At 58.5% G+C, this 15,126-nt stretch overlaps 1 protein-coding gene across 3 annotated transcripts; it reads left to right on the top strand.

The window, feature by feature from the left end:
- The first annotated feature begins 2,295 nt into the window (after positions 1–2,295).
- Positions 2,296–14,755, top strand: Ccdc9 (coiled-coil domain containing 9). 3 transcript variants are annotated; one of them, XM_013032553.1, is made up of 15 exons: positions 2,296–2,378; positions 4,703–4,769; positions 4,896–5,000; positions 6,706–6,807; positions 6,934–7,179; positions 8,027–8,110; positions 8,192–8,365; positions 9,406–9,587; positions 11,977–12,029; positions 12,142–12,277; positions 12,383–12,452; positions 12,526–12,940; positions 13,288–13,380; positions 13,939–13,988; positions 14,395–14,755. In XM_013032553.1, the coding sequence occupies exons 2-15, from the start codon at positions 4,767–4,769 to the stop codon at positions 14,410–14,412; spliced, it is 1,731 nt and encodes a 576-aa protein (XP_012888007.1). In that variant the 5' UTR covers positions 2,296–2,378; positions 4,703–4,766; the 3' UTR covers positions 14,413–14,755. The 3 variants fall into 3 exon arrangements, with proteins under 3 accessions (XP_012888007.1, XP_012888005.1, XP_012888006.1); XM_013032551.1 differs by lacking the exon at positions 14,395–14,755 and having other exon boundaries at positions 13,939–14,047; XM_013032552.1 differs by lacking the exons at positions 2,296–2,378; positions 14,395–14,755 and adding an exon at positions 2,682–2,774 and having other exon boundaries at positions 13,939–14,047.
- The last annotated feature ends 371 nt before the right edge of the window (positions 14,756–15,126 follow it).

Genomic DNA, 15,126 nt, shown 5'->3' with positions numbered 1-15,126 from the left:
ACAGCGCTGCTGCGCGCTGATTGGCCGCCGCCTCGCCAGTCAGCGGTTCCCAATCCTGCGGTGACGCGGTAACCTGGTAACGGGCGCCAAGGCCCCGCCCACCCCGCCCCTCGGGGCGCCCCAGAGGCCCCCCTTTTCCCCCCCCCCCCCCCCCGCCTGTCGGGCCTTCCCCTGAGTCCCAACCGGGAGTCGATCCCCCATCTCCAGACTCTCCCCTCCCTATGGCCCGGGACTCGATCCTCTGTCTCCAGTCTCCATCCCGCCCCCCGGCCCCCATGTCCCGTTTGTTTCTTCCAGCTTGCTCTGTCAGAACCATTCAGTCTCTCCATGCCTGCCTCCTGTGTGTGCCTCTGCCCCCGCCCCAAATCGGTCCCTGCCTCAGTTTCCCCATCTCCTCTCCTTCCTTTCTCCCCTTTCTCCCCCACCCTTTTCATTCTGCGGAGACAGCTAGAAGACTTTTCTCCACTTCATCCCACATGCCTAGACTTCGGGCAACAGCCCCCCTCCGCTCTCCCGCCACGCAAGGGTAGACTTAAGGAAGGGCTCTCCCCTCCACCCCCGGTAGACAGCACTGGGGCTTTATCGCTCGGGCCAGGCGGAGGCCCGGCGGCCCCGTGGCTTCCGGAGGCGCCCGGGCGGGCAGGATGAGCTCACTGCAAGTTGGCTAGGATTTCATCAGCTTCCTCCGCTGAAGTTGCCCCCGCTCCTCTCCGGGCTCTGGCAACGCGGACCGATCCGCCGGGCGCCTGCTGCCCCCGTGCGGCGAGAGGTGAAAACGCAGGTGTCTCGCCCAAAGCCCGCGATGGGCTCCAGGGTACCACCGGCCACCCGGGGTACGAGCGGCCACGTGGGTGCGCGGGCTACCCAGGGTGCCACCGTCCACCCGGGATACCACCGGACACCCAGGGTGCCACCGGGGTGTGCCGTCTGCACACTCAAGATGCACACGTGGACCTCTGGAAGTGAAGCGAATTTTGTTGCTGGTGATGGAACCCAGGGCCTTATGAATGCTAAACTGTGTGTGTGTGTGTTGGATCTGAGATTAGAACTCAGGGCCTGGGTGCTATCTCAGAGCTTTTGTGCTCAAGGCTGGCGCTGTACACTTGAGTCACAGCTCCACTTCCTGCTTTTTGCTTTTTGGTGGTTAATTGGAGATAAGTCTCATGGGCTTTCCTGGCTTCAAAGTGCTGGCCTCACCTCTCAGCCTTCTGAGTACCAGGCTTACAGGCTTGAGCCACCAGCACCCAGCTCTGTATTTATTGAGTGATTGATTTGAATGACTCTCTTGCAGGGCTGTCTGGAACCAAGGGCAAGTGTTCTGTCACTGTGAGTTGCATCCCAGGTCCCAGGGGCTTATCTTTTCATCCAGTCTTGTCAAAAACAAACAAAAAGACTCACTCTTGGCTTCCTACTGGGTGTGCTTCAGTTTCCCTCTACAGTTGAGCCCTACATACAGCCTGTTGTCTCTCCACCGCTCTGCTGACCATGCTGGAACCTGAGAGTCTCTGCCTCGTGTTTCTGCACCCCTTCCCCGGCCTTATTTTTCCTGAAACTTTGTCACACATGCATCTGGTTTGTTCGGCGCTGCGTCTTCCTGGAGAATGCTCGCAGGCCGGCTGCAAGCCCCATCGGAGGTCAGCACAAAGTGGGTTTTCCGTGTGACTCAATTGTGGAATGAACGCCGGGTACGAGAGAGCACCGCAGCGACCTCTGGTGGCCTCTGTCTTACATCGAACTTTTTCATTCTTTCCTCCAAATGTTGCACATATATTGCATATATGTATTGCACAGATACATATTGCATACATATTATATATTGCACATATAGGTATAACTGCAGGCCCTCGTGTAACCTGACCTGCCTGGATTCGTTTTACTGTCCAGTATAAATGAACGTGAACTAACTTTTGCTGCAGAAATATTGTCTTCTTAGAAGTCATAATAAAGATCTCCATTTATTGAGGACGAACAACGTGTCGGGTCTGGAGTCTATAGTGTGTCATGGCTTCATTCACTCAAGACACACCCACTCTCGCCCACAGGCCTTGGCATGCTGCTGCCCCTCTTGTAAGGCAACTCCCACAGTTGTGTCTTTCCTCGTGAAGGCAGAAGATGAACTAATTCTTGGGCTTCGGTGTCAGGAGGAAGCGGTCAAAGTACCTAAGTGTACCAGCTGTGCTGCCTCTCACTCCCACTAGTGGGGTGGCGATCCCTTTAAGGCTCCCGGAAGCGGGCCGGTCGGACCGGAAGTGACCTTCTTTATTTTCTTCCCTGGTCATGTGGTGCGGGCAGGAAGTGACGCGCGCGGCCCGGGAGCTGCGGACGCGGAGGCAGACCGAGAGCCGGAGTCACGGACGCCGTGGGGGTCTCCGGGACAGGTGACCGGGGGAGGTGGGCCGGGAGCGCGCCCAGAGAGGGCGGAGCCTGAGGCTTCACGTGAGAGAACCGGGAGCACGCGCGGGGGCGGGGTCAGCTTTCTCTGTGGGGGGCGGGGCCAGGACGCCCACGTGGGCAGCTGGAAGGGCGCTGGCGGGGCTGGACGTTGGCGCGTGGGCGGGGCCTCGAGCGGGGTGTCAGTTATGGGCGGGGCCTAAGGGTGTGCCCGGCGGGAGGGGCGGGGCCAGAGCTTCAGTGAAGTGCTTGGGGTGGAGGCCGGACGGTGGCCGCAAGTGCTAGAGGCGGGGCGAGAAAGTTGTCCCTGACCGGTTGTAGATTCTGCAGGTTGGCCTGGAAATCAGGGGCGGATCCGCGGGCCTGAGGTGAAGGCCAGGAGTGTAAGCACAGGGCATGTGTGTGGGAGGGATGGGGGGAGCGGGGTGTGAGTGGGGTGTGTGGAGGGAGAAGAGGGGCGGGGCCAGGATTCTCGCTGGGCTGCTGGGGGGGTGGAGCCTGTGGGCGGGGCTAGGCGCTGACTGGACCAGGCTGGTGTAAGGGGGCGTGACCGGGGAGGGGAATTGGCCGGACAAATGGGAGGCGGTCTGGGGGCGGGGCCAGAGCAATAACTCGCAGAGCTGAGGCGGGTTTGACTGTTGCCTTGGGAGCCAGGGTACAAGTTGGACGTGGTGGGGGTGGGGGGGCCCGACTGGGGAGTCTGTAGCCCGGTCAGTTTAATCACGCCAGCGTGTGGGCGTGGCCAGATGTATGGCGGGCTGGGCGTGGTTATGAAGTTTGGTGCTCGCCGGGGGCGGGGCCGCGGCCGCGTGGTTCCCAGCGGGGTGGAAGGTCGGTGCTGGAAGCCGGGTTGCTCCTCCGGAAGTTTGGTCCTGGATAGCCAGTGTAGGGTTCACTGGGAGGCCATGTTTGGTTCATATTCGATCTGCTTCTAGGTACTCGGTCCATGACATTGTCGCAAAAAAAGAACTTGAGGACGAAAGATGGTGGCCAAGAAAGTACTAGTAAAGCAGAGCCAGGAAAGGACAGTGCACAACTAGGCCTGGGCGATCCTCAGGGCCTGGGTGCTGTCCCTTAGCTTATTTTTCTTTTTTTTTTGTCGGTCGTGGGGCTTGAACTCTGGGCTTGGGTGCTGTCCCTCCGCTTTTCAGCTCAAGGGGAGCGCTCAAATCACCTGAGCCACAGCGCCACTTCCGGTTTTCTGGTGAATTATTGGAGATCAGAATCTCATGGACTTTCCTGCGCGGGCTGGCTTTGAACCGTGATCCTCAGATGTCAGCCTCCTGAGTAGCTAGGATGACAGGCCTGAGCCACCAGCCTACTTTTTGTTTTTGTGGTTTTTTTTTTGTTGTTGTTGAAGAGTAGTCCTGTACCACTTGAGCCAGAGCTTCTCTCCAGGCTTTTTGGTGATAATAGGCTTAGAGATTTCCCTTCTTGGGCTGGCTTACAACTGGGAACCTCAAATTTCAGCCTCCCAAGTAGTTAGGATTACAGGTGTGAGCCACTGTGCCTAGGTTGCTAGTGATTTTGGAGCTGTAGTCTCCCAAACTTTTCTACTCAGATTGGCCTCCAGCTGAGATCCCCTGATTCCTGGCTTCCAGAGAAGATAAGTAGCAGGTGGGAAACACTGTTGTCAGGCTGCCTGTGTGGGCTGAACCAAGCTGTTCATTAATATTTATCTCTGAATCCAGGGTCACATTTCCAAGGCCTCCTTTCCTGTGACCTGCTCTGCCTTACTTCTAGAAGCTGATGTGCAGCTTGGGAGGAGGAGGAAGGGGTGTAGCTCTCTCTCTCTTTTTTTTTTTGGTCAGTCGTGGGGCTTGAACTCTGGGCCTGGGCGCTGTCCCTGCACTCTTCAGCTCAAGGCAAGTGCTCTACCACTTGAGCTACAGCGCTACTTCTGGTTTTCTGGTGGTTTATTAGAGATAGGAGTCTCACGGTCTTTCCTGTTCGGGCTGGCTTTGAACTGCAATCCTCCGATCTCAGCCTCCTGAGTAGCTAGGATTACAGGCATGAGCTACCTGCTCCTGGCTAAGGGGTGTAACTCTCTTGAGATCTGGTTCTGTGCTAAATGTGCCCTTACAGGCTGGGCAGGCATAGCTAGAAGCATGGTGAGAGTTTAAAATTGGGTGGAACAAAAGGCAAAGGGGTGGAGTCACCGTTGCCCAGGAAAGGGAATAGGAGTGAGGGCTAGAATTGTCTTGGGTTATAGGTGTTTTTGTGCCTGTGGGTGTGAGGAGCTCTAGTTAAGGAAAGACTGGAGCTGATTTGGGGTACTGCTGGCTTTAGTCTGCTGATCCTCTATCCTCAGGAGCCCTCAGTGGTGATCCAGATTCTGTGAAGCAGCTTACTGGGACCCTGGCTCAGCCAGCCAAATGGTGAGCTGGGAAGTGGGCAGGCCATATTGAGCATGGGAGGGAGATGTGGGAGGGTAGGAGCTTGGATTGAGGAGCCTTGGCCACTTAGGACTCTCCTTCCATCCCTCAACCACCTGCTGGTCTCAGGCAGCCACGCTGGATTTGAAATCCAAGGAGGAGAAGGATTCAGAGTTGGACAAGAGGATCGAGGCTCTTCGGCGGAAGAATGAGGCCCTCATCCGGCGCTACCAGGTGCCCTAGCCCCATCCTGGGAGACCCCACCCCCTCTCCTCCCCGCAGTGAGTTTTTCTCACCTCTCCCTTCCTTACAAGCTTCTCATGGCTCACTGTCACTGTTGGGATGAGTGCCATAGGCCTGGCCTGGCATCCTTCCTTCATCCCATCTCTCATTCATTCATCACAACTGCTCACTGGCTCCCTGGCTGAGAGGGTGCCTAGGATCAGCTGTGACTGACAGGCCTCAGGCTTTCCTTCCAGGGCTCCACGGGCAGGGAGACAATCCTGCCCTCAGTTGGTGTCAATCTCCAGGGTACCCCGTGGGCATGGCTGGGATGAGGGATTTCAGGGGAGGGCAGAGGGCACTGTCCGCTCTAGCCTAGGGGTACTTTAGGGAGAGCTTCCTGGAAGAGGAGGCCCAGAGGCCTGATGCGTGAGTAGATAGCAGACAGTCGCAAAGGAGAGGGGAACAGTTCAGATAAAGAAAATAGTGTAGACACAGGTTTGGATTGGAGAGCAGGCTGGAGTTTCAAGTTGAGGCCCTCAGTTTGGGAAACTGATGTAGAAATTTAGTGGGGGGAGGGAAGGGCAAGTAGGCCCTGGGTTCCAAGGGTGCTAGGGTGTCATGGAGAGCTTTGGCAGAAGCGAACCCAACTCAATAGCTTTTGGGGGACTGTCCTCTGTTGCTGTGTGGTGGATGGGAGGAGGTGACCACTGGAGACAAGAAAGCAAGGAAGAAGTGCCAGGCTCAGCTGGGCTGTGGAGGGAGGGAGGGAGGGAGGGAGGGAGGAGGGTAGGCCCAAGAGTTGGTGTATGTTGGGGTGGGCCCTGGGAAGAGGTGTGGGCTTCATTGACTCATTCGTCATGTGTTCATTCATTGAAACCTCTGAAGTATATCGCATGCCGGGTGGCAATGTAGTCTTGGGGATGCATCTGGAAGCGAGCGTACTGATGGGTGCAGAGCTGGGCAGCAAGGGACACCCTCTCCCTGAGAGGGGACATTTGAGTTGAGATCTGAGTGTGGTGGCATGGGGTGAAAGAACAGAGCAAGCCTTGCGCCAGTGGCTCAAGCCTGTAATCCTAGCTACTCAGGAGTCTGAGATCTGAGGATCGTGGTTCAAAGCCAGAAAACCGGAAGTGGTGCTATAGCTCAAGTAGTAGAGCTCTTGCCTTAAGCTGAAGAGCTGAGGGACAGCGCACAGGCCCAGAGTTCAAGCCCTATAACTGACAAACAAACAAACAGATTGAACACCTGGTGCAAAAGTCCTGAGGCAGGTTTGAGCCTGGTTTGTTCACAGTGAGAAGGCCAGGATAAGATGAAGTGAAGGCTGGGGCTGGGAAGGTGGCTCAGTGGTAGAGTGCTTGCCTTGCATGCCTGAGGCCCTGGGTTCGATTCCTCAGCACCACATAAGCAGAAAAAGCCGGAAGTGGCACTGTGGCTCAAGTGGTAGAGTGCTAGCCTTGAGCTGAAGAGCCAAGGGACAGCACCCAGGCCCAGAGTTCAGGCCCCCACAACCGGCAAAAAAAAAAAAAAAAAAACTAAAAAAGATGAAGTGAAGGCTGTGGGCTGTTGGGGGGAGGGGAGAGGAGGTTGCCAGACTGGTTGGTGGGGCATATGCTGGGCTCAGCTCTGAGAAAGGCTGGGGCCACACTCAGGAACTCTCAGGAGCTGCAGGAGTGCAGCTGGTGGATGGAGCCCTGACTCCCAGTGCTACTTGCAGGAGATCGAGGAGGACCGGAAGAAGGCTGAACTGGAGGGGGTAGCCGTCACAGCACCCCGGAAGGGCCGCTCACTAGAGAAGGAGGATGCGGTGGTGGATGTGGTGAGCCATCCAAGGATTGGGAGGGTCTAAGCTGCCCAGACTTGAGGGGGCCTGACTGCCCCCTCCCCCCCGCCCTATCCTTTTCTCCCTGCCCTGTCACAGTGCTTCTCCCTCCTCCTCTTCCAGGAGAAGAGCCTGGGCCCCCCTCGGAGGTCTCCTGGAGCCCCTCGGCCCTCAGGGGCCAGCAGGGGAGGTCGGCCTCCCCCACGGCAGGGAGGTCGGGCAAGCCTGGGCCGGGGATCCCATGGCTGGGAAGACAGTTCTGGGGAGCAGCCTCGAAGGGCTGGAGGCCGAGGCCAGAGGGGCCGGGGTCGGGGCTCCCCTCATCTCTCAGGAGCAGGAGACGCTTCAACCTCTGACCGCAGATCGAAGGTAGGAGGTGGGAAGGTGGAAGCTGCCATTTTTTGCATCTCAGTACTCCACACTGAGCACTCGTTCCTTCCCCTCCTGGCTGGTGCAGTGTTCCCAGCGGGAGATGGAGAGTTCTAGAGAGTCCAGGCTGCATGGGAGGAATGTTTCTAAAAAAAGCCCAAATAAAATAAGTGGAGCCAGGCACCAGTGGCTCACGCCTGTCATCCTAGCTACTCAGGAGGCTGAGATCTGAGGATCTCAGTTCAAAGCCAGCCCAGGCAGGAAAGGCCTTGAGACTCTTATCCCCAGTGAACCACCAGAAAACCAGGAGTGGCGCTGTGGCTCAAGTGGTAGAGCGCTCGCCTTGAGCTGAAGAACTGAGGGACAGCGCCCAGGCCCAGAGCTCAAGCCCCACGACCAAAAAGACAAAACAAAAAAAGGAGTACCTAGAAAGGCTGAACTTCATGGAGGGGCAGTGGTGGGTGGAGGGATGGATGATGTCACCCTGGGGCACCTGTGGTAGGCCCTTCGCCCTGGCGGATATGGTCCAGGTGAATGTGGGCTCTTGGTGTCCACCTATGGAGGTGAGGACTGAGGTCACACCCGCAGCTCCTGGCCGCCTGCTGGGAAGGGCCCAGCTCTTCTGGGAAGAGGAGGGTGGGTTCCGGGCAGCTCCTTCCTCCCAGGTGACTGTGGCACTGATCCCTGCAACTTCAGCTGTTTGCCAGACTGTCAGATTGACCTCGTTGTGAAGGGACAAGGTGACAGGGATGGGCGATGTCCGGAGGAGACCCAGTGCACTGGGCTGGGTCCCCTCCCCCTGCGTAAGTGGTCCTTCCTGATGCCTGGCACCCTCTCTGTCCCCCAGGAGTGGGAAAAGCGACGCCGACAGAACATTGAGAAGATGAACGAGGAGATGGAGAAGATCGCCGAGTATGAGCGGAACCAGCGGGTCAGCGCTGTGGGCCAGGGTGGGCAGAGCGCTGGGCCCCTGGGCCTGGGCCCCCTTGCCAACCCTGCCACTGTGTCACAGGAAGGGGTGCTGGAACCAAACCCGGTGCGGAATTTTCTGGACGACCCCCGACGTCGCAGTGGACCCCCGGAGGAGCCTGAGCGGGACCGTCGGGAGGGCAGCCGCCGGCACGGGCGCAACTGGGGGGGCACCGACTTTGAGCGGGTGCGCTGCGGCCTGGAACAGGAGCGGCAGGTGGGTGCCAGCAGCGGGGGCCCTGCAGTGCTCACCCGGGCATCCAGGTCATTAGGTTTCTGGGCAGAGCAGGGCTGGCTCTGAGCTGGGATTGTGTCCTAGGAGGGCAGGGGTAGGTGAAGGCTGGACTAGGGAATGGGAAGGTGTGGGGGGGTGCTCCCCCCCTCCCCATTTCTGCATTCATATAGTCTGGCCTGGTTTGAGAGTGTCTTCTTACTGATGTGACGTTCCTGTTATTTACCAGGCACCAAGGAGTGTCAGGCACCATTTTATTTTATTTATGATTTATTTATTTTTTGTTGGTCATGGGGCTTGAACTCTGGGCCTGGGCTCTTCAGCTCAAAAGCTCTACCACTTGAGACACAGCTCCACTTCTGGTTTTCTGGTGGTTCATTGGAGATAAGAGTCTCACGGACTTTCTTGCCTAGGCTGGTTTTGAACCGCTGATCCTCAGACCTCAGCCTCCTGAGTAGCTAGGATGACAGGGGTGAGCCCATGGCACCTGACTGTCATTTTTTTTTTTGGGTCCGGTTGTGGGGCCTGAACTCTGAGCCTGGGCGCTGTCCCTTGAGCTCTTCAGCTCAAGGCTAGCACTCTACCACTTGAGCCGCAGCGCCACTTCTGGCTTTTTTCTTTTTTGCTTATGTGGTGCTGAGGAATCGAACCCAGGGCCTCAGGCATGCAAGGCAAGCGCTCTACCACTGAGCCACCTTCCCAACCCTGACTGTCATTTTAATTTGGGCATATAGACCTTTTCCCTGTACCGAGCCCCCGGCCCCAGGCACTATTTTGGTGGCTGAGCATCAGTTTAAGGCAAAGCTCCTCCCTGCTGGAACTGGCCTATGGGTGAAAATCTAGGGGGTGGGCACAGCTGGGTGAGGGCAGGGCACTGCCCAGCACAGATGAGGGGCCTCTAGGAGGCCACCTGCTGGTGCCACCACTTGTGACTTTGCCCTGTGTGTATCTGGCATCCACTTGGGTGTCTGGGGGGCCAGGGCGGGCAGTGGGGACAGGCAATGACTGTGTGTGACCGGGAGCAGGGCCGCCGGGCTGGCCTGGGCGGGGCTGGCGACATGACACTGTCCATGACTGGCCGAGAGCGCTCAGAGTACCTGCGCTGGAAGCAGGAGCGGGAGAAGATAGACCAGGAGCGGCTGCAGCGACACCGCAAGCCCACGGGCCAGTGGCGGCGCGAGTGGGACGCAGAGAAGACAGACCGCATGTGAGTCTTCGCTGTCTCTTCAGCCTGGGGTGTATGATGGATGGCTCCTGGAGGCTTTCCTGCAGGGTCATGGTGCCTATGGCTGAGATGTTGAGTGCAAGGTCCCCGGATGCAGCTTCCCAGGCTGGTGGAGCTCAGGCATCCAGTCTATGTCTACAGCACAGGCTGCAGGCATGAGAACTTCCAAGGCCCCAGAGATGGAGAGGGCAAAGCCTCAGGTTACAGCCTTATTTTTTTGTTAGCTGTGGGGCTTGAACTCTGGGCCTGGGCGCTGTAACAGCTCAGCTCTTCAGCGAAGGCAAGTGCGCTACCACTTGAGCCACAACACCACTTCCAGTTTTCTGAGTGGTTTATTGAAGATAAGAATCTCATAGCCTTTCCTGCCTGGGCTGGCTTTGATTTGAACCGCGATCTTCAGATCTCAGCCACCCGAGAAGCTAGGATTAGAGGTGTGAGCCATCGGCACCTGGAGTAGGTCCTTATTGATATCCCTTCATAGGCTTTTCTGGAACCTTCTGGGTGAACACATTCCATGTGGGTTCATTAAAGGGTTGAGGCCAAGGATAGTGGTCACTCGGGGAGACACCTATCCTGACATTGGCTGTCCTGGTAGCCAGTGGGGGGTGACCTTGGCCACACGTGGATGTCTTGGTGGTGGGGCATTGCCCATAGTGGCAATGGCCTCACCGCTGCCCATGGCCTGGCCCCTTCATTCTGGAGCCCCACACAGCTCCCAGCTTCACCTGGCCTCCTTCCAGTGTCCTGTCCTTAAGTCTGTCTCAGGAAGCATCCCACCAGACTTGCAGCAAGGCTGTCAAGAGTGTCAGCCTGGGGGCTGGGAAGGTGGCTCAGTGGTAGAGTGCTTGCCTTGCATGCCTGAGGCCCTGGGTTTGATTCCTCAGCACCACATAAGCAAAAAGAATAAAAGCTGGAAGTGGTGCTGTGGTTCAAGTGGTAGAGCGCTAGCCTTGAGCTGAAGAGCTGAGGGACAGTGCCCAGGCCCAGAGTTCAGGCCCCACGACCAGACCCCCCCCAAAAAAAGTGTAAGCCTGGCAGAAGCTTCTGGAAGAGCTGACTACGTTTCAGCCCACCCTGTCTGCACTGCTGGGGCTTGTCATGTACTGTAATCCTTTTCCATGGGCTCTTGCTAAAGGAGAAGAAATTCTATTTCTTTGTCTGGCTTGGGGAGCCCTTTTTGGGGGTTTGTGAGCTAGTTTGTTGGACAGAAACTGTAGCTGACCTTTTGATGAAATGTTCTCTGGGTTAAGGATGAAGAAAGAACCTGGGCGCCAGTGGCTCATGTCTGTAATTCTAGCTACTCAAGAGGCTGAGATCTGAGGACTGCAGTTCAAAGCCAGCCTGGGCAGAAAAGTCTATAAGACTCTCATCTTCAATTAACTACCCCCACAACTGACCAAAATTTTTATTTTTTAATTAAAAAAATAGGGGCTGGGAAGGTGGCCCACTGGTAGAGTGCTTGCCTAGCACACATGAAGTCCTGGGTTCGATTCCTCAGTACCACATGCACAGAAAAAGCTGGAAGTGGCGCTGTGGTTCAAGTGGTAGAGTGCTAGCCTTGAGCAAAAGAAGCTTAGGGACAGTGCCAGGCCCTGAGTTCAAGCCCAGGACTGGCAAATTAATTAGTTAAAGATTAAATATGAGGGAAGAAGCTGGTAGTGGTGGCTCATGCCTGTAATCCTAGCTCCTCAGGAGGCTGAGATCAGAGGATTGTGGTTCAAAGCCAGCCTGGGCAGGAAAGTCTGTGAGACATTTCCAATTAACCACCAAAAAGCCAGAGGTGGCGCTGTGCCTTAAGTGGTAGAGCACCTGAGCAAAAAAGCTGAGAGAGGGCAGGAGGCCCTGGAAAGAACTGTTTGTGTTTTCCTGTGTATGCCTTGATTTCATTAGTACTATTGTGAGGCTGTCTTCTGTGGGTTCTAGGGATGGGTATACAGCTGTGGCTTCATGAACTTGGAGTGCACTGGCAAAGTGAAACCACCTAGGATAGGCTGTAAGAACATGAGGCAGAGGAAGGACATGGAGTTAGGCGATAGGAGAGAGTCTCTGAGCTCAGGCCTCAAGCAGGTAAAGGAGACATGGGAAGAATATTCTGGGAGCAGCAGATGCAAAGGCCCTGAGGCAGAGAAAGTGTGGTGGGAAAACCTACTTAGGTGGTAAAGTGAGCGTGACAGGAGCTGGGGAGCATCCTGTCCTTTGCCATGATCTCTGGTAAAGAAGTTTGGGGTGCAAGTTCTGAATTTTTGACATTAGGTTTGCCTCTCCTCTGTAGGTCCATCCTGTCCCCCGTTCCATCAGTGAGCCCTTCTAACCCTGGCCTGTTGCCTAGTTTCCCAACCACCTGCTGACCCTCATCTTCCTCTTTTCCCAGGTTCAAGGACGGCCCGCCCCCTATGCACTCCCATGAAGCTACCCACCGTCACGGTGAGTGCCGAGTGCGCATGGCTGGCCCCAGAGAGCCACTGTGCTGCTAGGGTGGTGGGCACACGCTTTGGCCACGCCCTTCTCTCCTAACCTCTTCTGGCTTCTGTCCTAGATGATCAGGCCTGGGCCCGGCCCCCAAAGCCCCCCACATTTGGGGAGTTTCTTTCACAGCATAAAGCTGAGGTCAGCAATCGCAGGAGAAGAAAGAACAGCCGACCCCCGGCCAAGGCAGCACCCCGTGCCTACAGGTGGGGCCACCCTTCCCGAGCATGGTCCACTGCCTGCTCCCCGTCCCTTAGTGGGAGAGGTAGGAGGCCCCCACCTGGTCCTCAGCTACTTTCTGTCCCTTCCAGTGACCACGACGACCGCTGGGAGATGAAAGAGGCAGCAGGGTCCCCTGCCCCGCAGGAGCCCCCTGTGCAGGTAAGGGGGGGCAGGTGTATATGGGGGTGTCCGGGGCCCACAGCAGGTCCCTGATGCACCTGTGTTCCCACAGCCTCCAGAGACCCAGGCCCCTGTCCACCGGCCGCCTGAGGATGAGGGCGAGGAGGACGAGGGCCAGGAGGAGGAGGAGGACCTCGGGGTTGAGGAGGATGAAGAATGGGAGGATGTGAGTGAGGACGTGACTGAGGATGAAGAGGAGGAGGAGGAGGAAACTGAGGAAGAAGAGGGTACTGAGGAACCGGAGCAAGCCCAAGCCCAAGACCACTCGATCCTGGAGGCTGAGCCCACAGGGGACCCCACCCCAGACCAGGCCAACCCAGCACCTTCCAGGCCCCACCAGCCCCTGAAGCCCCAGGAACTGGAGGAGCCCCACGAGCCAGGGGAGCCTGAGGAGCTCTCCCCAGCCCCAGCCACGCCTTCCAGCCCCTTCTCGACACTCACCAGCCACCAGCCCGTGCCTGACTGGGGTGAGGAGATGGAGCTGAAGTCTCCCCGGGGGGCCCACCTGCCCGACACCCTCTCTCCTGGTGAGGCCTGGCCTTCTGGGAATGCATGAAGCTGGCTGCTGTGTGTGCATGAGGGGTGTGGCAGGCCCCAGCACCCCATGTGCCCCGTTGCCCTGGTGGCCCTGGGGCTGGCGGCTTCCAGAGCCTGCCCTGCTTGTTCAGAGCTGCTACCTCCCCAATAAAGAGTTCACATCTCCAAGTGACCTTCCCCCAGTGTGTCCTTCAACTCCAGCAGCTCCCCAGCCCCCCCCCTCTGGTGTGGTGCTGTTTGGAGGGGAGGGGGCTTGACTGGGCCTCCCCTTCCCCAGGAGGCGACCCTCCAGCACCTGCCTCCCTGGAGAGTGGGCCCAGCCTCCCAGGAGCCCTGAAAACTGAAGAGGAGGGGTCTGAGGCGACTCCAGGTGGGGGACACTTGGTGTGGTGGGGGTAAAGGGGGGGTGGGGAGTACTGTGGGACCAGAGGTGGGGGCGGCTGGAGTAGGTACCAGGACTAGGTGGGAATTCCATGGCTGGCATCTACAGAAGGCAGAGGATGGTGTGAGGAGGCTTTTGGAAAGTCAGAAGGGGTGCTCCTGGGGCTAGGCCCTCCGGGAGGATGGGGGCAGAGTAGCTGGTTTAGGATGAGCAGAATTGGTTTTAGGTGCAGCCCAGTGGGCAAGACCCAAAATGCAGAGTTGGGATTGTGGTCCCCTGAGTGTGGGAGCAAGAGGCTCAAGCGGCGATCCTCTGCTGATGGTCTGGGAGGAGGGGGCGCGAGGGCCCTGCGAGGCTGGCTTGGTAGGGGCTAGTTAGGACTGTGAAGTGGATCCCAGGGCAGTTTGGGGTGCTGGGCCCTGCTGGAGCCCACTGGGTGCCTGACGGTGACCTCCCTTCACCCCAGTTGTAGTCGGGGTTATATTGCTTCGTGGGGGGGCGGTTGGTAGGCTGTCCTCACTGCTGAGCGCCCCCTCTCTCCCCCAGAGGCGGGGCCCGAGAGCCAGGAGACCACGGAGATCACGGACTTCCGCAGGGTGCGTTTCTGCAAGGTGGTGGCTGCCGCTTCGCCCCCGGGGGCCGCCCGCTGATCGGGCCTGCCTGGCCACCCGCCTGCCCGCAGGACCACTAGGCCCCGCACTAACCGCACCCGCTGCCCGCTCCTCTGCTTCTGCCGCTGCCGCCTGGACAGGGTTAAGTGTGAGGGGGCGGCGCCAGGGCCTTGCCGAGTGAGCGGAGTGAGCGCTGGGGCCCTGTGCGGCCCCCACGGCCGCTGACCAGACAGGCCAGACGTGGAAGGACCCGAACTGCCCGCCGCGAGCTCTCCAGCCGTGCCGTGGCGGGCAGGCAGTGGCTGTGCTCGCGGGCTTTTCCGTGGTGGAAGAGGTGGGGTGAAGGGGCCTTCCCGCACCCCCTGACTCTGCTCCCCTCCCCCTCCCGCAGGCCACCCCGAATTCCTGAAGACGCTGCTGGGCGGGGACGGAAGCTTCGGGGCCTGGTGCGGAGGGGGCGGGCCGAGGGGGTGACTGGCTCTGCAGGCTGTGCTCTTTCCAGGAACCCACTGAGACCCCAGGGCCCTGGGGAGCGGGAGAGAGAGCGAGGGTGGGTGCTGGAGGTGCAGGGGGCAGGGGCCTGGCTGGGGCGAGGGGTGCAGCTGGAACCCCGCAGGCCCAGGGTAGACTGAACACTCTGGGGTGGCAGGAGGTGAGGAACCCAGGGCGCCCGCTGCTGGGGGCGGGGCTACGGAAGCGGGCAGGACCTAAGATCAAGGGGGCGGGGCTAGAAGGATGGGCGGGGCTTCGGGTAGCAGGTTTAGATGGGGTTCCCAGCTCTAGGATGGGGCTGGGTCCCAGGGCTGGAGGACAGCTCAGTGCTGGAGAGGACAGTGCCTGTCGGATCGTGAAGGGTATCTCAGTCGGGAATGAGCACATGGCCAGGCTCGGATGGAAACCCAAAGGCATGGACGAGGAGGCGGGACAAAGCCCCGGGGCTTCAGAAAGGGGCGGGATTAAGCTTTGGGGCGTGGCCTGTACGAGGAGGTGGGGGGGGGGTCAGGGCTTTCATTTGGTGATTGGCTGGAGGTGGGAAGGGCGTGTCCACGGATAGGGAAGCCCGCCCTCTGGGCGTGGCCACGCAGGCCGGGGGGCGGGCCTCGGGCGTGGGCGGGGTCTTGCG

Source organism: Dipodomys ordii, unplaced genomic scaffold, assembly GCF_000151885.1.
Source record: "Dipodomys ordii isolate 6190 unplaced genomic scaffold, Dord_2.0 Scaffold156, whole genome shotgun sequence".
NCBI lineage: Eukaryota > Metazoa > Chordata > Mammalia > Rodentia > Heteromyidae > Dipodomys > Dipodomys ordii.
The sequence above is the reverse complement of the archived record's forward strand: the minus strand, read 5'-3'. Positions and strand labels throughout refer to the sequence as shown.

What these genes read in the sequence shown, in the direction of transcription:
- Ccdc9 (XM_013032551.1), top strand. An exon ending in AGGATGCGGTGGTGGATGTG is followed by an intron (nt 6,808 to 6,933) that starts GTGAGCCATCCA and finishes CTCCTCTTCCAG; the next exon opens with GAGAAGAGCCTGGGCCCCCC. An exon ending in CCAGCCCGTGCCTGACTGGG is followed by an intron (nt 12,941 to 13,287) that starts GTGAGGAGATGG and finishes CCCCTTCCCCAG; the next exon opens with GAGGCGACCCTCCAGCACCT.